Source organism: Bos taurus, chromosome 26 (genome assembly GCF_002263795.3).
Source record: "Bos taurus isolate L1 Dominette 01449 registration number 42190680 breed Hereford chromosome 26, ARS-UCD2.0, whole genome shotgun sequence".
Lineage (NCBI taxonomy): Eukaryota > Metazoa > Chordata > Mammalia > Artiodactyla > Bovidae > Bos > Bos taurus.
This window is the reverse complement of record NC_037353.1, coordinates 17,963,279-17,985,295: the sequence shown is the minus strand read 5'-3', so window position 1 is coordinate 17,985,295 and position 22,017 is coordinate 17,963,279. Positions and strand designations below refer to the sequence as shown.

The 22,017-nt window shown below is 45.8% G+C and overlaps 1 protein-coding gene across 1 annotated transcript in view; it reads left to right on the top strand.

The window, feature by feature from the left end:
- PIK3AP1 (phosphoinositide-3-kinase adaptor protein 1) overlaps positions 1–22,017 on the top strand; it is a 120,554-nt gene that overhangs the window by 54,839 nt on the left and 43,698 nt on the right. The window contains exons 3-8 of the mRNA XM_002698411.6: positions 3,240–3,379; positions 8,611–8,755; positions 10,533–10,675; positions 11,193–11,325; positions 14,131–14,327; positions 17,197–17,386. Coding sequence (XP_002698457.4) covers positions 3,240–3,379; positions 8,611–8,755; positions 10,533–10,675; positions 11,193–11,325; positions 14,131–14,327; positions 17,197–17,386 — 948 coding nt within the window. The remainder of the gene's footprint in view (positions 1–3,239; positions 3,380–8,610; positions 8,756–10,532; positions 10,676–11,192; positions 11,326–14,130; positions 14,328–17,196; positions 17,387–22,017) is intronic.

The window sequence follows — 22,017 nt, the reverse complement described above, 5'->3', positions numbered from 1 at the left end:
CTTCTTGGAACCCGCTCCAAGGATGAGCTTGTGAATGTTGATAGTGTATTATTTGGTCACTCCGTTGATGGCAGGTCAGCCCTTTTTCTTCTCGCCGCCCTTCTTTGTGGGAGCCATCCTGCAGGGGTGGGGTTGGAAAGAAAGTGCAAGGGATTGTCTCATATTAAGTTTTTGTGAGAATGAAACTTGGTTTGGGAGTTGTCTATTGTATTTAATTGCTCTGTTAAATTTTTTTTATACATTTAATATAAAATAAGACTATCCTTTATTGTTTTTGTAAACTTTAGTAGGAGACAGAAAACCTATATAAATGGAATTTTTCTAGATAGGAAACACTGTGGCAACTACAATTTAAAATTCAGTGCAGAGAGGGTGTGTGGCCTGACTTTACATTTTATTTGAAAGTCAGAAAAATTTGTAATTATTGTTTTAGTCAAATTTTCTACTTATTTTGAAACATTTTTGATAGTTTATATATTCTCTGTAAAAATTGTATTGAAATTAAAAAAAAAACTATTAGCAACAAGTTTTCACATCAGTATGTTTATAACGTTTTCTCCATATTTGTTATCATCTCTGTCTTGTTTGGCTTATTTCTATTTCTCTATTCTTTTCTTGATTGTATTTTTTAGAGCCTTAATTCTTTGGCTAGCCAACTAACTGGGTCAGTAATTAGGGAGAAATGAAGAGATTTTCTTTTTTGAAGCAATAGACCGTACTGTGAGTCTATCCTAAGGCAATTATATCTGTACAGTAAATTAGAATAGGTAGTTGGCAAAAGTTGGTACCCACTCAGGGTAGTATATAAACAATTCTAGATCCATGAGTAGATCCAGGGAGTTTCTTGCCATTTTAAGTGACTGATGAATGTTGTAAGTCAATGAGGTTATTTTCTCATCCAGGAAGAACCACAGAAATGAAAAACTGATGTTTAGGCATCGGATGACACAAAACTAAAGCTTGATGTGGTGTTATATAGTTATTAACAGGAAGAATATGAATTGCCCCTGGTTTTTTGGCTCTTTCTTTCACAAGTTCCCGTCGTAGGTGGGAGTGTGCCTGGGTAGCATGTGTAGCTCTTTTCATGGGGATGGGCCCTGGCCATTTTAATAGTGACCGGTCAAGGAGAAGGGCTTCCCTCATAGCTCAGTTGGTAAAGAATCTGCCTGCAATGCAGGAGACCCCAGTTCAATTTCTGGGTCAGGAAGATCCGCTGGAGCAGGGATAGGCCACCCATGCCAGTATTCTTGCGCTTCCCTTGTGGCTCAGCTGGTAAAGAATCTGCCTGCAATGCAGGAGACCTGGGTTCGATCCCTCCCTGGTTGGGAAGATCCCGTGGAGAAGGGAAAGGCTACCCACTCCAGTACTCTGGCCTCAAGAATTCCATGGATCATATAGTTCATGGGGTTGCAAAGAGTCAGACACAACTGAGCGACTTTCACTTTTCACTTTCAAGGAGAAAGTGTTGTGGAGAAGGGCAGATCCAGCAAAGAAAATGTCAGCCTTCCGTTAATTTGACTCAGATGGCACGGAGGTGGAAAGACTACTGCACTTAGCCTTTGTGAAGGGGTCGAGGGGCATTGGTCATTAGCACTGAGTGAGAGGGGAGTCAGTAGGCCTGAAAGGAAAGGAGAGATAGAGGTGATTATGGCTCTGGCACAGAGTGAAAAACAGTATCTGTCTCCTTAGGGCTCAGCACTAACTTCTGCCTGGATTCCCATTGTGCTAACAAGGTCAGAGACCAGGCTGCACTCACAGCCCCGCCTTCTGGACTAGTGCGTCTTGGGTGAGATCACAGAGAGGGACCAAGCGGCGGGAGTACCTGCCTCACTGTCCATCACACTCTGGACCTGTGTGTAGACATCTGTCAGAACCCATGTCAGGCTCCAGGACCAGACCCCTGCCCAAGGCTATGGAGCTTTTAAGTGGCATATCTGGGAGGCCTTGGGCCCTCCCCTGGCCTGGGCAGGTTCCAGAAACCCTTGCCTCACAGGTATAGCCCTAGGACAAGGTGGTGATTGGTCCCCCACACCTGCTCTGGCACCTCAGCCATCATGGTGGTGGGAGCACAGCCCTCCCCTGGCATGACCTGGGATCTAGAGAGCAAGCCTGTGTTACAGCTTTCTTTGGGGACATATTGGTGGCCTGATCTGCCATCCCAGCTTTCTCCCAGGACAGATGTCACTCTTCCATGGGAGGCCAGCCTGCTGGAATCAGCCAAATTAACCTCTCTCCAGCCCTTCTAGAAGATGGGCTCTCTGAAGGCAGGATGGGTGTTTGGTTCACGCTCGTGTTCTCGCAGCACCTAGCACAGTTGGCTGGCTCTGTCGGTGGTTTAGAAATGGAGAAGAACAAGCCTGAGGAACGGGCTAGATGGACCTTCCTGTTCCTCGCAGCCGTTCTTAACCATTTTGTTCCTCTTTGAGGATCTGATGAAGCTCTGGACTATCTCCAGGGAAGTTTAGGCAAACACACACACATGCACACACACAGACACACAGAGAATCTCGCACACAGGCACCCCATCAGTTGTTGAGCCCTGGTTAAGAGTCCGTGCTTTAGCGCTCTGTTAGGGTGCATCTACCCCATCTCGGCATCATCTCATTCCATGCCATGCTCTATCTGCATACCCCTACTCACCTGCTCCAAACCCGAGCATGCTCCTGTCTTCCCATGGCAGGGGTGTGGCTGTGATACTGATTTGGGACCTAGTGACACGCTAAGGTTTGTTGAAAGTGATTGCCTTTTACCACTGCCCTGGAGGGAGTAGGCTGGCTAGCCACGACCTTGAGGAATAATGACTTCCCGGAAAGCACAGGATTTACCTGATGTTCAAAAGACGACCTTTAAGTGGACAGCCTATTCTTGACACCCCTCCCCTTGAGGAGAAGGGGCCTCTTTCCTCACAGTCACCAAAGCCGGCCCTGCAAGAAGAGGTAACACCTGTAGAAGTCGGTTGTTTGCGACCAGACCTGCCAGCCTCAGACAGCAGCCCACCCCAGACGTCTTGGCCTTTCTCTCCACCATCATCTTCCTGCTGTCACCCTATCCTCGTGGCCGCCATGGGGGTTGACTTTTCCCCAGGAGGTCCTCTCTCATGATTTCCTGAGTCACTCCCTTCAGCCTGTATTTGTTTGGAGCCATTTCCTATTTGGTAACATTTGGGGTTTTAACGAGGGTGGGACATGCCCAGCTCTGCTTCCTTTTCTTTCCATTCAGCTGTGTTCTCTGTGCCGTAGATTCTGGCTGCGACTCAGTCACTGACACTGAGACTGAGGACGAGAAGGTCCTTCCCTACTCGAAGCAGCAGAGCCTGCCGCCGCCGGAGACTCCGCCTGGGAACCTGATGGTGGTGCAGCCGGAGCGCATCCGCTGTGGGGTAGGCACCTCTGGGGCTGGTGGGTGAATGTCGGAGCACAAGCCTCAGGGCTTTTCAGTGAATGTAGTAAAGGGAGCGGTGTTCTCCTGTCCCACCTTCGTGTAATCCCAGCTTTCTTGTAGGGCTTCCATATACATTAGCCACCCTGGGACCCCCAGTGCCTGGGCCCTGGACATTCCTCACTCCTTTAAGTCAAAGGGAGAAGAGCCCAGGAATGTACGTGTCATCAATCCAAGACATTAAGTTCATGAGACAAAAACTTAGAATGTGTTGAAGATCAGCAGACATGAACATTACAATACATTATATGCCAACCCTGGAGTTCGAGGCCTGGGTCTGGTCCTTTCAGCCCAGTGCTGAGCATTTTGACAGCTTGCTTCTCTGTCAGCTGTCTCCTTGTATAGCCCGAAAGTGCCTCAAAGCTTGATGGCTGAAACTTGCTGGCCAGTATCACTTGCAAAAGGAAGTGATAAGTGATAAACTCAGCTTAATGCCTGAGCTGCTGCTGCTGCTAAGTCGCTTCAGTCGTGTCTGACTCTGTGCGACCCCATAGACAGCAGCCCACCAGGCTCCCCCGTCCCTGGGATTCTCCAGGCAAGAACACTGGAGTGGGTTGCCCTTTTCTTCTCCAATGCCTGAAAGTGAAAAGTGAAAGTGAAGTCGCTCAGTCGTGTCCGACTCTTCGCAACCCCATGGACTGCAGCCTACCAGGCTCCTCCATCCATGGGATTTTCCAGGCAAGAGTACTGGAGTGGGGTGCCATTGCCTTCTCCGTAATGCCTGAGCATAACGTGACTAACATTTTCAGGGGTAGGACCCACGTTAAGAGATGATTTGAATGTGATAACCAACTGGTGAGCCACTATCATTTGAATACTACCACAGTATTGATAGTTTTTCATTATCTTTCCTTTTCTGATAAAAAAAAATGTGCACTATTGGTTCAGAGCCGTGAAATGCTTTCTTGTGGGTAGGAGCCTGTGCTAGGTTTGCCACTGCGGGCTCCTGGAGGCAAGAGGGCGGAAGGGCCGTGGAAATGGGAAGTCTTAGCTTCTCTGCACTTGTGAGTGGCTTTCTGTGTAGTCTGAGACCACAAGGCGTTGGGCAAGGATGCCCTCCATGGGGTTGCAAGCTGCTTCTTTGGACTCGATTGAACTCATAGATGTGTTTGGTTTGAGCTGCTCAGTGTTTTAAAAATTAGGCATGAAAATCCGTTTCCAGCTTCCTTTGGACCAGAATCTGGTAATAACCAGGTCTGAGATGAGCAGCTGGGCCATTAGATGCATCCCCGGTTCTCATTAGTCCCTTTTCTTTGTACCCACTTCACTCCTTTTCCTGACCAGCCAGGCTTTGTGGTGGGCATGCAGTTTCTAGTCTCCCTATACTCTTTCCTGCCTTCCCCGTGCCCCTCTCATCCTGACATCAGACTGGAGACTGTGAGGAGGGTTTGGAACTGAAGGATAATGCCACATCCATAGCCCCGTGATTTTCCAGGCTTTGGCTCCTTCTCTTGTGCTGGCTCCTACTGACCCAGGATTCTCTCTGCTGCCTGTTCCAGGTCTCTGGATCCTGGGGCAGGTGGGCTGGTGTTGGGTCATGACTGTCAAGGGGGAGACACACTCATTTTCAGTGGCTCCCCCGCCTCCTTGGGAGAAGGAGCAGGTTGGACAGGGCTGGACCCGCAGTGGGAAACAGGTCCACCACAAACACACTCACATTCACCCTCAGCAGGCCTCTGTGAGCCAGGACCACAGCCCCCGTCCCACTTGCTCTGGAATCAAGAGTGGCCCTCATTACAAAGGCCTATTGTAAAGGCTTGATAGCAGAATTTTACAATCAACATCTGGGGAATAGCTATGGTGAGAAATTTCTCCTTTTCGCCTGTTTTTTGGACAGCCTGTCCTTTCTAGTTCAATGTCTTAAGAACTTAACCAGCATAAACATCACAGTAAAATAGATAATTCCATTTGGCAGGTTTGACAAGAGATCTCAAAACAATATAAAACTGCACTCAGGTTGCTCAATGCCTTGGGAAAATTAATCCTCCAATCAGTTATTTTTGTCCATCTGTTCAGTTCAGTTGCTCAGTCATGTCCGACTCTTTGCGACCCCATGAATCACAGCACTCCAGGCCTCCCTGTCCATCACCAACTCCCAGAGTTTACCCAAACTCATGTCCATTGAGTCATCGATGCCATCCAGCCATTTCATCCTCTGTTGTCCCCTTCTCCTCCTGCCCTCAATCTCTCCCAGCATCAGTCTTTTCCAGTGAGTCAACTCTTCGCATGAGGTGGCCAAAGTACTGGAGTTTCAGCTTTAGCATCAGTCCCTCCAATGAACACCCTGATCTCCTTTAGAATGGACTGGTTGGGTCTCCTTACAGTCCAAGGGACTCTCAAGAGTCTTCTCCAGCACCACAGTTCAAAAACATCAGTATTCGGCACTCTGCTTTCTTCACAGTCCAACTCTCACATCCATACATGACCACTCGAAAAACCGTAGCCTTGACTAGATGGACCTTTGTTGGCAAAGTAATGTCTCTGCTTTTGAATATTCTATCTAGGTTGGTCATAACTTTCCTTCCAAGGAGTAAGCGTCTTTTAATTTCATGGCTGCAATCACCATCTGCAGTGATTTTGGAGCCCCAAAGAATAAAGTCTGACACTGTTTCCACTGTTTCCCCATCTATTTCCCATGAAGTGATGGGACCAGATGCCATGATCTTCGTTTTCTGAATGTTGAGCTTTAAGCCAACTTTTTCACTCTCCTCTTTCACTTTCCTGGCAATCTTGATTCTAGCTTGTGCTTCTTTGAGCCCAGCGTTTCTCATGATGTTCTCTGCATATAAGTTAAATAAGCAGGATGACAATATACAGCCTTGACATACTCATTTTCCTATTTGGAACCAGTCTGTTGTTCCATGTCCAGTTCTAACTGTTGCTTCCTGACCTGCATACAGGTTTCTCAAGAGGCAGGTCAGGTGGTCTGGTATTCCCATCTCTTTAAGAATTTTCCACAGTTTATTGTGAGCCACACAGTCAAAGGCTTTGGCATAGTCAATAAAGCAGAAATAAATGTTTCTCTGGAACTCTCTTGCTTTTTTGATGATCCAGCAGATGTTGGCAATTTGATTTCTGGTTCCTCTGCCTTTTCTAAAACCAGCTTGAACATCTGGAAGTTCACGGTTCACGTATTGCTGAAGCCTGGCTTGGAGAATTTTGAGCATCACTTTACTAGAGTGTGAGATGAGTGCAATTATGTGGTAGTTTGGGCATTCTTTGGCATATTCTTTGGGATAGGAATGAAAACTGACCTTTTCCAGTCCTGTGGCCACTGCTGAGTTTTCCAAATTTGCTGGCATATTGAGTGCAGCACTTTCACAGCATCATCTTCCAGGATTTGAAATAGCTCAACTGGAATTCCATCACCTCCACTAGCTTTGTTTGTAGTGATGCTTTCTAAGGTCCACTTGACTTCACATTCCAGGATGTCTGGCTCTAGGTCAGTGATCACACCATTGTGATTATCTGGGTCGTGAAGATCTTTTTTGTACAGCTCTTCTGTGTATTCTTGCCACCTCTTCTTAATATCTTCTGCTTCTGTTAGGTCCATACCATTTCTGTCCTTTATTGAGCCCATCTTTGTGTGAAATGTTCCCTTGGTATCTCTAATTTTCTTGAAGAGATCTCTAGTCTTTCCCATTCTGTTGTTTTCCTCTATTCTTTGCATTGATTGCTGAGGAAGGCTTTTTATCTCTCCTTGTTATTCTTTGGAACTCTGCATTCAGATGCTTATATCTTTCCTTTTCTCCTTTGCTTTTCGCTTCTCTTCTTTTCACAGCTATTTGTAAGGCCTCCCCAGACAGCCATTTTGCTTTTTTGCATTTCTTTTCCATGGGGTTGGTCTTGATCCCTGTCTCCTGTACAATGTCACGAACCTCTGTCCATAGTTCATCAGGCACTCTGTCTATCAAATCTAGTCCCTTAAATCTATTTCTCACTTCCACTGTATAATCATAAGGGATTTGATTTAGGTCATACCTGAATGGTCTAGTGGTTTTCCCTACTTTCTTCAATTTCAGTCTGAATTTGGCAATAAGGAGTTCATGATCTGAGCCACAGTCAGCTTCTGGTCTTGTTTTTGCTGACTGTATAGAGCTTCTCCATCTTTGTCCATCTGAGAAGAGCATAAATTCAAAAACTCAAGAAGTCTTCTGTAAATCAGTGCCTCTTGCTCTGTAAGGCTGAGTCACCCACAGGTCTTGGTAAAATGCAGACTCCAGTGTGGTGTCTGGTGGGTCCAGGCAGGGCTTGAGATTCTGCGTTTCTAACAAGCTTCCACAGATACCAATGCTGCTGATCCCTTGGCCTCACTTTGGATACCAAGGCTGATCTTGAATCAGTTCAGTTCAGTTGCTCAGTCGTGTCTGAGTCTTTGCCACCCCATGGACTGGAGCACGCCAGGCTTCCCTGTCCATCACCAACTCCCAGAGCTTGTTCAAACGCATGTCCATCACGTTGGCAATGCCATCAAACCATCTCATCCTCTGTCATCCCCTCTCCTCCCAGCTTCAATCTTTCCCAGCATCAGGGTATTTTCCAGTAATTGTGTATGGATGTAAGAGTTGGACTATAAAGAAAGCTGAGTGCTGAAAAATTGATGCTTTTGAACTGTGGTTTTGGGGAAAATTCTTGAGCGTCCCTTGGACTGCAGGGAGATCCAACCAGTTCATCCTAAAGGAAATCAGTCCTGAATATTCTTTGGAAGGACTGATGCTGAAGCTGAAACTCCAATACTTTGGCCACTTAATGCGAAGAACTGACTCATTGGAAAATGCCCTGATCTAGAATACTGCTTCTCAAACTATCTGTGGTGAAGAACTTTTTAAAAATGTTGTTCTTTCAAGTTTCCAATTATGCCATGGACCAATACTTTTATAATGTACAACAAAAAAAGAAATGCTATGAAAAAGTAAATAAACAGACATATAAAATACCAGCCCCAGGTTTTAAAATTATTATTAGGTTTGACAGACATAAGATGATCAAATTGCTATTAAGGGTTATAAATGTTCACTCTTGGGCTTTGTAATTGGTCTTTTGGGACCTGTGGCAAGCAGTCACTGCCTGGCACTGGACTGCAGACCCCACCCTGCCTGGAGCAGCTTCACTGGGGAGAGCTGGGGCTCCAAAAACCAGGGAGAAGGAACAATGACTGGTCTCCCATTCCAGGCCGAAACCACTGTCTACGTCATCGTGAGATGTAAGTTGGATGAGAAGGTGACAACAGAAGCCGAATTTTCTCGTGAGGATTCTCCCTCGATAAGGGTGGAAGCCAAGCTGGAGAATGAGTACACTGTTTCCGTGAAAGCTCCCAGTAAGTAGCCCCATTGACCTCCAGAAATTAGGCCTCATGTGAAGAGGCCCCTTTTTTCTTTACCTTATTGACAGCTGTCTTTATCAGTCACTGAGAAAAGTGACAACCAAAATTTGGATTGGTTGTCATATTCTCTTGAAAGGAAAAAGAAATTGTAGAAGCATACATGTGTGATGGGGAGGAAATGGATATAGTGCAATGTTTACAAAGTTAATGTATTAACATTTTTTAAAATTAGAGAAAAATAGGAAAAGTAGGGATAAAGTCATCTGGTACCCTACCACTAGGTCTTCTTTGCCTTTTTTCCTAATTTTTAAAAACATAGTTGTTCCAGTAGTATCTATTACCTTATATTCTGGTTTTCTTTAGGTAACCTTAATTTATCCTGTCTCCATCCTTTTACCACTGTACTATTACATGGACTTTGAAACTCTCAATTTTATAATTTTTTTTTCTATTACGAAAGTAATGTGTGCTCAATATAGAAAACCTGGAGAATACAGTAACCATAAAAGAAAGTAGGTGGAAAATTACCCATGCCCCCAAAAGAAATCACTGGTTTCTGTGTTTTCCCACATCTGTGTACAAAACTGTCTTGCAACCAACTTTCGTTACTTGAAAATACACTGTGAATATTTTCCCGTGTTAATAAATATTCTTTTGACAAAATGATGCTTAATGGTTGCAAGGTAATCCAAGGTGTAGATGTACCATAATTTATAAAACTAGTCCCTTGAATTGGACCTGTATCTTAAAACCATAACTTTTAAAGCTATATAATACTCAGCTGAATAGAAATATCTTTTTAATTTTCATTTCCTCATTATTGCCTATTTATGTCATTTTTGATTTCTTATTGTCTTCTTGTTATTTTAAATGATGATGTATTGAGCATCTTTATGCATGCAGGTTTTGTGTTTAGCGTAGCGTCCTCAAGATGGAATTCCTCAAACATTGGGCGTTTTTAAGGGTCCTGAAAGATGATGCTTAGTTGCTTAATGGAATATTACTACTATCAAGTTTATCTGCTATCTCATCACCAACACAGGCCTTATCACTTTGAATATTTTTGCTAATTTAATATGTTTCTAAAAAGTAGTCCACTGTTTTAATTTGCCTTTCTTTGATTACTAGTGAGGTTAAATATTTTTCCATGTTCTCTACTTGTCACATTTCCTCTTTTGTGAATCGAATCTTTGTGGTTGGTGTATTTTTAATTTTTTCTTTCCCCCTCAAAACCCCTTCCTGTGGTGTAGAAGAGAGAGCACTCAGGGAGAGCACACAGTAATGATGGCAGCCCAGCAAGTGAATCAGTTCTACTGGTGCGATGGGCGGAAGTGTGGAGTCCCACCGCCAGCATCCCCCCTGCCTAGGTGACCGCTGGCCAGCATCCCCCCTGCCTAGGTGACCGCTGGCCAGCATCTCCCCTGCCTCTGGTGACCACTGGCCTTTATATAAAGTGCTTTCAATTCAGCTCTTCTTCCTGTCTATTGTGACTCGGGGCCTGCAGTAGTGAGTAAAGCAGATGAAAATCTTCAAAAAGTTAAATTGCAGACCCAGTGCAGATGATCCCTCTGACACAGAGCTCTCCTGTGTGTCGGTCTGCTCACTGCTTCTTCTGCTCTGTCCCTCACTTCCCAACCCTGCAGTTCACCTCCAAACCCTTTCTTCCAGTCCCCAATTCATTTCTTTACCATTTAAGTAATCTAGGAACACTTTCCCCTGTACTCTTAAAAACAAAACAAAACAGTTTTATAGTATCTTTTCTTCCATCCAGACCTTTCATCTGGGAATGTTTCTCTGAAGATATATTCCGGGGACTTAGTGGTGTGTGACACCATTATCAGCTATTATACTGACATGGAGGAAATTGGGAATTTATTGTCCAATGCTGCAAATCCTGTGGAGTTCATGTGCCAGGTAAGGATGATGAAAGGACCCCAGAGTTTTCTGTGCCTGTAGTTTCTGCTCATGGTTCACAATCTGAAATCTGTTGCGGGGAGATTGTTGTTGTTCAGTTACTCAGTTGGACTGTGGCACGCCAGACTTCCCTGTCCTTCACCATCTCCCAGAACTTGCTCAAACTCATGTCCATTGAGTCGGTGATGCCATCCAACCATCTCATCCTCTGTCATCCCCTTCTTCTCCTGACCTCAATCTTTCCCAGCATCAGGGTCTTTTCCAATGAGTTGGCTCTTCGCATCAAGTGGCCAAAGTATTGGAGTTCCAGCTTCAGCATCAGTCCTTTCAATGAATATTCAGGGTTGATTCCCTTTAGGACTGACTGATTTGATCTCCTTGTTGTCCAAGGGACCCTCAAGAGTCTTCTCCAACACCACAGTTCGAAAGCATCAATTAAGGCAAAAAGATGTAACAGTATGAAAAGGGTGGGAGATAGCTGGATTTAAAATCTGACCATCTTCACTTTTGTATTTAGGCCTTTAAAATTGTGCCCTACAACACGGAGACCCTTGATAAACTGCTAACGGAGTCCCTGAAGAACAACATTCCTGCAAGTGGGCTGCACCTCTTTGGAATCAACCAGCTGGAAGAAGAAGACATGATGACGAGTAAGTCGCCAGTTAAAACTCAAGAAAAAGGCCACAGGTCGATTTCAGGTGGTCGGTTTCAGCATGCAGTCAGCCTGTGCTCATGCTTTCTACTGGATCCTGCTCTTCCGTTCATCCTCTGAGAAACAGTCATTCTTCTCTGGTCAGCCTGGGATTCTAAATTATAAGCCCAAATATCTCACTCCCTTACTAAATACCCTCTGTGGTTCCCATTTGTCTTCTAAGGTCCAAACTGCTTAACCTTTCACAAGCCCTTCCCCAGGGGCTCCTGCAGTGTTTCTGCTCTCACCCCTCTCTGTTCTCTCCCTTGGCTTCTATGCTCTGCTCTACGGAAGGTATGAACGTCTTTTACCTAATGAAGGTTCCACCCTGCCTCTTGCTACCTCAACCTTTGAGAGTACAGCTTCTTCCTCCCCTCCTCCTGCAGCAGCTTAGGAAGCACTTCCTCAGGTAGGTCCCACCTACATGCTGTAGGTGCAAGCTCCCCTTGCATGTCGGGTTCTTGTACTCTTCAGCTTTGTCTGTCTTTTTTGCTGGTCTGTCAGCTGGATGATGGAGAAGGCAATGGCACCCCACTCCAGTACTCTTGCCTGGAAAATCCCATGGACGGAGGAGCCTGGTAGGCTGCAGTCCATGGAGTCACAAAGAGTCAGGCATGACTGAGCGACTTCACTTTCACTTTTCACTTTCATGCATTGGAGAAGGAAATGGAAACCCACTCCAGTGTTCTTTCCTGGAGAATCCCAGGGACGGCAGAGCCTGGTGGGCTGCTGTCTATGGGGTCACACAGAGTCGGACACAACTGAAGCGACTTGGCAGCAGCAGCAGCTGGATGAACACAGGGACTGTGCCTGGTGGCTCACAGTAGGCACAAAACAGTTATTTGTTTGACGAGGGAGGAGCAGTCTTGTGGGCATGTGTGCCTTGCTGGGAGCTGGGAGAACCACTTGCATGGGGATGGTGCCCTGCATGCTGGACTGGATGCTTGTTACGGCACTTTTGTGGATGCCATTTTTCCTTCATGCCGCAGCTGCACTGCCTAGGAGGAACCCAAGTCTCTGGTTACTCACTGCCTGCATTTTATCCTTCCACAGCCTCTGAGAGCCATAAGGATGAGGTTATATTACCTTCAAGTACTTCTCCTGGGGGCATTTTCTTGTTGCCTCTCCCCATTTTCCTACTGTGAAATATTCTTGCATCACTTTCAGCGGGTGTTAATATTCCCTATTCGGGCTCAGGAGAGAATATTTTGTAGCTTGACAATCATGGGCGATCCTGGGAACGTTTTCAGACCTTCATTCCAAAGATTATATCCTGGTGGATAGGATGCTGGGCTTGTCTTTTTGTTTTTTTTTTTTTTTTTAGATTTTTTTTCAACATGGACCATTTAAAAAGTTTTATTGAATTTATTGCAGTGTTGTTTTTGTTGTTTATGTTCTGTTTTTTTGGTTGCAAGGCATGTAGGATGTTAGCTCCCTGCCCAGGGATTGAGCCCAAACCCCCTGCATTGTAAGGCAAAGTCTTAACCACTGGACCACCAGGATGTCCCTGGGTTTGTCTTATTAAAAAAATACATATACGTATTTACTTATACATACACACACACACACACACACACATATATAAGACGTATGTATATATACATATATTTATCTGTTTATTTATCTATCACTTTTGTGCTTCCCTCATGGCTCAGTTGGTAAAGAATCTGCCTGCAGTGCAGGACACCTCGATTCGATTCCTGGGTCAGGAAGATCCCCTGGAGAAGGGAAAGTCTACCCACTCCAGTATTCTGGCCTGGAGAATTCCATGGACTGTATAATCCATGGGGTCACAGAGAGTTGGATACGACTGAGTGACCCTCATTTTCACTTTCACTTTGGGCTTAGAAATCAACTTTTATAAAAATTAAAAAAGAGATTTGTCCCCAACTTCCCCAAACAAGCATGTCTATTTCCTTGGTTGAGTTTGACTTGCTGTATCACATATTAGTAGGTGGAGGGCTCATGGGGACCAATGACTCTCAGGAGCACTTTGTTTCTCATGAATCAGAAGGTTCGTGGACATCCTGGGGTTTGTGTATGTTAATAACATCACTCAAAGCCTGTCCTTAACAAAGAGCTCACCGAAAACCACCTCATTAATCCTCCCAGATCCCTTTGAGATAGTATGGAAATATTTTCTAGTTCAAAACTAAAGGTCATGGACCGTCTAAGTAACAGCCTCAGGATTACCTGGCACATGTTATGAAACTGGGCATAAGAGCTAAGAAGATGGATTTTTTTTTTCCCTCCACGCCCACACAGTTTGCGGGATCTTAGTTCCCTGACTAGAAATTGAACATGTGCCCACAGTAGTGAGAGCACCGAGTCCTAACCACTGGATTACCAGGGAAGTCCCAGGATTTCTTTTTGTTTAATCAGCATACCTAAAGCGGTTATTTTAAAGTGTTCTGAAATTTGAAGATGTTCAAAACACGATCCCTGTTGCTCTTCATGGCTGCTTTTTAAAAAAAAATCCTTAGACTATCCACATATTTTGAACTGGTGTTATTTCTCAGGATTCGCCAATCCTTTTAGAGAAAGGAGGCAGGATATTAATGATAGATTTGGTAATCAATTGACACATCATTTCCTCTGTCATCTTCAGCGGTGCCCCAGAGGAAGCCGTTAGATGTTAGGTCAGTCAACCAAGAAGCAATGGTTGAGCATGGCTGGGTGCCGCATTAGGTTTCCAGTGTCATCTCCATGAGCCTGGTGCCCTGGGCTTTCTCTGATCATTTCATTTTGCTTGACAATTTTTCAGATCAAAGGGATGAAGAGCTGCCCACTTTGTTGCACTTTGCTGCCAAGTACGGCCTGAAGAACCTCACTGCCTTGTTGCTCACCTGCCCGGGAGCCATACAGGCCTACAGCGTTGCCAACAAGCACGGCCACTATCCGAATACCATCGCCGAGAAGCACGGCTTCCGGGACCTGCGGCAGTTCATCGACGAGTACGTGGTAAGGTCAAGGCGGGAGAGGCCCCGGGAATGGGAAATGTACCATGTGGTCCCCAGGGCTGCCTTTGCACCAAAGATCTGGGTGGACTTCATCTCTAGCATGTCCTCGTGTACCTCTGCTGGCAGGGCCAGTATACACGGGCTGAAGAGATGGGCCCTGGAGTCACATGTCGTGCACGTGTGTGTTCTAAGTCACTTCACTTGTGTCCAGCTTTTTGCGACCCATGGACTGTAGCCCACCAGGTTCCTCTGTCCATGGGATTCTCCAAGCAACACTGGAGTGGGTTGCCATGCCCTCCTCCTCCAGGGGATCTTCCTCACCCAGGATTGAACGCAGGATCAAACCCGCATCTCTTAACGTCTCCTGCATCGGCAGGCAGGTTCTTTGTGTCCCCTGGGAAGCCTGGAGTCACATGGACCTGGGTCCAGTTTCCTTATCAATACTTGTTAGCCACATGACTTTGGGCACATCATGTATCTATACTCTTTCTCTTTCAGTTTTCTAATATGCGGGAGAAAGATGATAATAGTTCTACTTTTAGGGTTGTTTTGAGGATAAAAAGAGATAATGTAGGTAAAGCACTAAGATCCACCCTTGAAAAATTTACAGAGTCATTTGTCGAGTGAATCTGCTGAGGGCAGATGCCAACTCCTCTTTCCAGCTGCCTCCCCACCCACCTCCAAGGCACTTGGCAGGATGTTCCCAGCTGCTTCGCCCACCGTCAAGCCGAGGTTAACTGTTAAGCTCGGTTCCTTTCTTAGCACTGACCACAGTAAAACTCTGCATCTGAGCCTACAGGGAGGCCAGCCGTGAGGCCCCGCCTCCTGACAACCTCTCTCACTTTCTGAGCCTCTGCCTGTCTTTAGGTTTAACTGTTTCTCTAGTTTAGGATCCACAGATCCTCCTCGATCATTGACTTGGGGGTCCTTCTTTGAGTGTAATCTCATCCTGTATCTTGGCCTTGATACATGCCCCAAAATTCCTTCCATTGTTTTGGAGGCAGATGCCCTTTGTGACTCCACCCTTTTCTGGTTTTCTTCCGTTTTCACGATTCACAGCAGCAACGCGGAAATAGCTCAGCCTCTCATATGAGGCTATGACCTCAGAAGGAACAATGAACACAATCCAGTCTTGTTTTCTACCTCCAGATAGGAGTGAGCCTGACACCTCCCCCAGAAACTTACCCCTCTGCTCTGGACTTGACAATCTACAAGGCAGTGACTCACTGAGATATATGGAGAGGCCCCCAAATTTGGGGGGTGATTAAACATATTGAATGAATAGAACAGCATGAGTGCTTATTTGGTGTATCATTGGCATAAATGAAGCTAAAAGGTACTTACAGTCTAGAAGCATTTACTTGGCTTCACTTTGGAGTCAAAAATGTATAAAAGGCAGTGTTAGGTTTCCCTGCCAATAGTTTTTGTTAAGAGCATAGTGTGTTCAGATTAATGACCACTATTTATTGCATTTATTTGATTGGCAAATGCATTGTCTCCTTGAGACCTCCCCACTATTCTTTGAAGTTGACAGTATTGTTATCTTTAGCAAAGGAGGAAAAGGGCCTCAAAAGGCAGAGTAGTTGTGCCAAGGGCCCCACACTTGTCAGGGTGGAGATAGGATGTGAACCTAGTTGATGCTAAAGCTGGGGCCCGTTATCCTACTTTATGTCACAGGGACGTGGAAAGCTGCATGTCCAGTTTGCACTGAAGTTAATCTGGTTCACATGTGTCGTATCATCATTGTTCTCAGACTATAATCCCTTCAACCAATGCATCTCCAGTTTTGCCCCACAAAGGTCATCCCTCCATGTTGTTCGTGATTCCAGAGAACCATCCCATTTCCTCTTTCCATCATATCAAAACCAAAAGCCAGGCTCTGAGTCTCCAATACTCCACAGCTGTCACCTGGTCCGTTCCCTGGGATTCATCAGAAAACCAACGCAGAGTGTCAAGAGCAGATTAGTGCTCTTGGGGTAGTGATGATGAAAATGAGGATTTTTGTGGGTTGATGCTGAAATAAGGATTGTGAAACACCAGAGTTTCTTACCAGGAGAAGTTGTGCAGGGGTTTCAGAGAAGTCACCTCTCTGGCTTCATCACCACCTGGAGGCAGAATGACAGAAGGGGGCGGGTCTCTCTGACTTCAGTGCATTTCACCCAAGACCACCTCTCTTTCTGGACACAGGATTTAAAACTGAGGTGGGCACTTTGAAGTGAGCTCAGGCACTTTGGAGCAGCCTAATAGAAGGAACAAGGACAGGTGAACCAAGTTCCCAAGGGACTTCTGACTATGCAACTTAGCTGCAGCCCTGTTTAGCCCATTTGACTGTCCATCTGGCTAATCAGCAAAGGTTCCACCTTTGTGGCCATGTGTTCCCATCTGAGGAACCACTAAGGTATGGTAGGAAAGTCAGAAGCCAGGATTGCAGATCCTTGAGTAAGGCACTGGATTTTTCTGAGCTTTGGTTTTCTCGTCTGTGAACGAGAAGCAGCAGTGGAAAGGATGTCAGGATAGACTGCGTAAGCACATCCCTAGCCTTTCCCTGACACATCAAAGGCACTCATGAGAAGGTGGCAGATTTGTATCCTTCAGGCATTGGACATTTAACAGACGTCCCCTCTGAGTGCCTAATTGCTCCTTGGTGTTGGAGGAAGATACAAAGGTGAAAACGAAGGACATACAGCAACGACTTGGAGCCTGGCTCCTCAAGGAGCTTTCAGTCTGGTGGGAAATCGACCTGCACACCCAGTTGCAACCCTGATTCTTGTGAGCCTTTACTCGACTGTCACGAGGCCACTCGCGCCCCTGACGCTGCCCAGAGAGCCCGGCTGTGTCAGCGTGCCTGTGGGGCCCTCCCTCTCTTTCAGGAAACTGTGGACATGCTGAAGAGTCACATTAAGGAGGAGCTGATGCAAGGGGAGGAGGCTGACTCTGTGTATGAGTCCATGGCCCACCTGTCCACGGACCTGCTCATGAAGTGCTCCCTCAACCCCGGCTGTGACGAGGAGCTGTACGAGTCCATGGCGGCCTTCGTCCCAGCTGCCACCGAGGACCTCTGTAAGTCGCCTGGCTCAGTTCTGCTTCTGTCTTTCTGCTGACAAAAGCGTTTCTTCCTTCTGCTACGTGTTGGGGAAGTCGCTCACTTACCCTTACCCCAACTCCGGAGAGATGAAGATCCCATTTTACACAAAGTTAGACAGATCATCATGTACTATGACAAGCAGAATTGTTCTCCAAACTTCCTGCTTTGTTACGGGAAAGTTTAAGCAGGGGCCTGGAAGGCAGAGTTGATGAAAAGTGTTGCCTTCAGATCCCAGAAGTGAAATCAGTGGCTTTTGACTCTTATCAGTCCCAACAGTCCCTTTTTTATAGCACACATTCTGTAATGCTCCCCCATCCACTATGCTAACATGAGATTTGTATAATATAACCTATCTATTAATACACATGAAATTTTTAGAAATCAAATATTGCCCTGATTGAAATATAGAAGAGAACTAGGAGAGGAGGACATGGTGCATTAGGCAGATGCGGTCACCTATTCTCTGAGTCACTGGCACTGTCACGGCTGCAAATGCTGGCTGATATGTTCATTGTTTAGGTGACTTGGCTACTGCCAGCAGTGCTGGCATCAATGCCTGGGTTTTCCTAAATAGTGAGTGATTTCTCGCATTCTCCTCCCCATTTTTATAGTAATGGAATTCCTGGAAAGTTTAATATATATGAAAATGATGCAAAAGTACAAGTTGTATTTTATAAATCAAGTAGTTTAGCTTCTAGGCTCAGAAAATTATGAAAAGCTTTTTACTAGATTAATGTATAATAAACTTATTTCCAAAATATCATATCTCTAGGACATGATTTTTTTTTGTAAATTGCTTAACAAATTTTACCCTTTTTTGTTTATCTTGTTTTATTCAATAGCAAAAATAGCACATACTTCCAAAAATTGGAAACAAAAATGTAGAACCAAGTTATTAAAAGTCTATGACTCCACTCCACCAACCACTATAGCACTTTCGTTTGGTAGATATATTTTGCCCATATTTTTCCTTATACCTGCTGATATTAATTTTAAAAATATATACACGTGTATATGTATAAACAGATCTGTATGAGTACACACATATGTATAAATACATATCATAAGCAGTTATTGTTTAAACTCGTGTGTGGGTCTAGCGAAATATTTTAAAGTCATTGGGGACCCAAAATAGCGCTGTCCCCCTGCACTGAAGGTGTTGTAGCCTCTTTCTGCCTTCTGCTCAATGCTAGTCGTGTATCATAGGGACAACCCAAAATACCCTCACAGATTTCCCAAATACCCTGTAGAGGGCAGTGCCAGTCCCCTGGAGAACCACTGGTCTAAATCACATTGGGTTTCAATGCACATATCAGCGCTGAAGCAGGAGGACCACACACCTGGCCCTCCAAGAGCCTTCTTTTCATGTTACCATTATTTGCTCTGAGATGCTAAGAACCCTGAAACACTGCCTACATCTTCGCTGTCCTTCCCTCTGGTCTAATTAGTAGATTCAAGAAAGACAAGACAAATACTCATCAGCACATCTATCAGCTCTTTGATGGAGGACTTTCTAGAATGAACTGAATTGAGTATTGCCAACTTTCAGCCTGAGAAGAAGACCGTAGGGATCTGGCCCCATAGGGAGTGGAGCCTGATTTTCCCACCTATGAACAGAAAAGCAGACACAAAGAGGGTGTTTTGGAGCCGCAAATGTGGGCAGGTTGGGTGGCCAGAAGCGAACCCTGATACTGCAGGGCCTTTGACGCTGCAACCCCAACATCTGGAAGGTGTGGTCCTGTGGTTGTTAGGTGCTTCCCCGTCAGACTGGCTGCTGCTCTGGGGGCGGGGAAGAAAGAGGGAAAGAGTGGTAGAAACTCTCTCCCAGCACCTGACTGGGAGGACCGAGGTGCTGATGGAAGCTCTTCCCAAATGAGCCATGACCCAGCAGGGAGGTGAGGAGAGAAGGCGTCATCCCCACCGTCCGCATCCTCTCCCTCCCTGAATCCTCTAAGCAGCCAGACGGGGGTACTCTTAATTACCTGCACTTTACAAATGGGGAAACTGAGACACAGAGAAGTTAAGCAGCTCTCCCAAGGTCTCACAGCTAATAAGTGATACAGCCCAGGGTTGAACCCAGGTCTCTCTGTCTCTAGGACTACATTCCTTACTCTGCACCAGAAATTTTCATCTAAAACCACAAATTTGTAGTCCTGGTTTCTGTTTAGAAAAACCATCCAGCAGCTCCAGCCAGGCTTCCTCTTTCTGTGGCCCAGATGTTGGCTCATGAAACAGCCTCTGGTGCCCTCTGGCCCTTGCACACCCATCCCTCTCTCCATGGACCCAGCAAACAATTCTGGAGCATCGGTGTTTCAGCCACTTACCTCTCCCCGTTGTTGGTGAGAAAACGGGGTGCAGGGGAGACGCGGTCCTCTGCAGTCTGGAACACAGGCCCATTCACGAAAGAACATTTGGAGAACAAGAAGTACCCCTGTGGGAAGCCAGAGACCACGCATCAACATTTCTGCCCTGGGTCCCTACGGTGGAGCAGCTGGACAACGAGAGAAGCCCCCACTTTACTGGCAGTTGATTTAGTGTCGACAGAGAGCCTTAACCCCCGTTATGCCTCTGGATGTTCCAGCACACAAATCCTCCTACCACATCGGTGCAGAGCTGGCCGGAACACTAAGGGCAGCCATCCCACTCCTCCTGGTCTGCCAGGCCTCTCACAGTGGGAGCCCTGAGCCTCTCCAGCACTTTCCAAGGCAGCGGAGTGCTAGGGAGCTTGCCTGGTCTGCGGCCAGTTGGCAACTTGTGAAGTTACATGGGGCCAGGATAGGGTGGGGGGAGATTCTGGTTGCCTTGGAGCTAACAGGAGGCCACAGACAGGCAGGCTATAAAATTCGGCTGTTTGGGGAATGGGCAAAGGAAACCCAGTGCATTTTTCACTTTCCAGATCATATAAACTCTGAATTTTCTGAATCTAGATATGATTTGTGTTTCTGTCTGTGGTTTAACCTTGAGAATGACTACTGGCCCAGAAGCAGCAGTCACTGGTACCTGGGGAGGAACCATTCATTTTACTACCAGTGGCCAGCAACTCTAGGAGAGAAGGCAGGTTAGGTCGTAAACAAGCAGGGCAAACCGATCAGTCTAAGACGTATGTTTCTAACAGCATCCAGCACAGTTATCACTGGGAACATCTGCCTTTCGTGCACTGCTTTTATCTCTGTGATCTCATGTGATCATCCTGGGGCTTGGCGGATAATCCTCTTCATTTTAAAGAGAAATGGCTGCCAAGGTGCCAAAACTAAGTAACTTTCTTAAGTCCCGTCGAGAAAGAACTGGGTCAGGAAGCTGGGTTTGCAGATTCCCAGGGATCCAGGCTCTCAGCTGCCCACTGGGTTGGAGGACCCTCCTGGCCTGCCCTTCCTCTTAGGTCTACACTTGCCTGCCATGGGACAGATACAGGAGAGTTATTTCTAAATTGAATAGCAGAGGGTATCAGTGTCTTGCCTTGTTACAATTCAACCCTAGAAGCTGAAAATAAATATATTAAGGAAACTAGGCTGTGTTTATTCACTAACTGACTCGCTGACTCATTCACTCATCTGCTCACAGGACAACATAGTGGATACAGCTAGGCCAGCTCATACCATTGCTCCAGAGTTCATCTAACTATGTTGGGACAAATCTGCCCCTTTCTTTTTTTTTTTAATTTTTATTTTTTAACACCAAAAACATTTTGTATTGGGGTATAGCCAATTAACAATGTTGTGATAATTTCAAGTGAACAGTGAAGGGACTCAGCCATACATGTATCTATTCTCCCCCAGCCCCTTCTCCCATCCAGGGTGGCACATATCATTGAGCAGAGTTCCATGTGCCATACAATAGGTTTTGTTGGTTCAGTTCAGCTCAGTTCAGTTGCTCAGTCATGTCCGACTCTTTGCGACCCCATGAACTGAAGCACTCCAGGCCTCCCTGTCCATCACCAACTCCCGGAGTTCACCCAAACTCATGTCCATCGAGTCGGTGATGCTATCCAGCCATCTCATCCTCCGTCATCCCCTTCTCCTCCTGCCCCCAACCCATCCCAGCATCAGAGTCTTTTCCAGTGAGTCAACTCTTCGCATGAGGTAGCCAAAGTATTGGAGTTTCAGCTTTAGCATTTCTAAAGAAATGCTAAGAAATGTTTCCAAAAAACACCCAGGACTGATCTCCTTTAGAATGGACTGGTTGGATCTCCTTGCAGTCCAAGGGACTCTCAAGAGTCTTCTCCAACACCACAGTTTAAAAGCATCAATTCTTCGGTGCTCAGCTTTCTTCACAGTCCAACTCTCACATCCATACATGACACAGGACAAACCATAGCCTTGACCAGATGGACCTTTGTTGGCAAAGTAATGTCTCTGCTTTTGAATATGCTATCTAGGTTGGTCATAACTTTCCTTCCAAGGAGTAAGCGTCTTTTAATTTCATGGCTGCAATCACCATCTGCAGTGATTTTGGAGCCCCCCAAAATAAAGTCTCACACTGTTTCCCCTGTTTCCCCATCTATTTCCCATGAAGTGATGGGACCAGATGCCATGATCTTCGTTTTCTGAATGTTGAGCTTTAAACCAACTTTTTCACTCTCCTCTTTCACTTGCATCAAGAGGCTTTT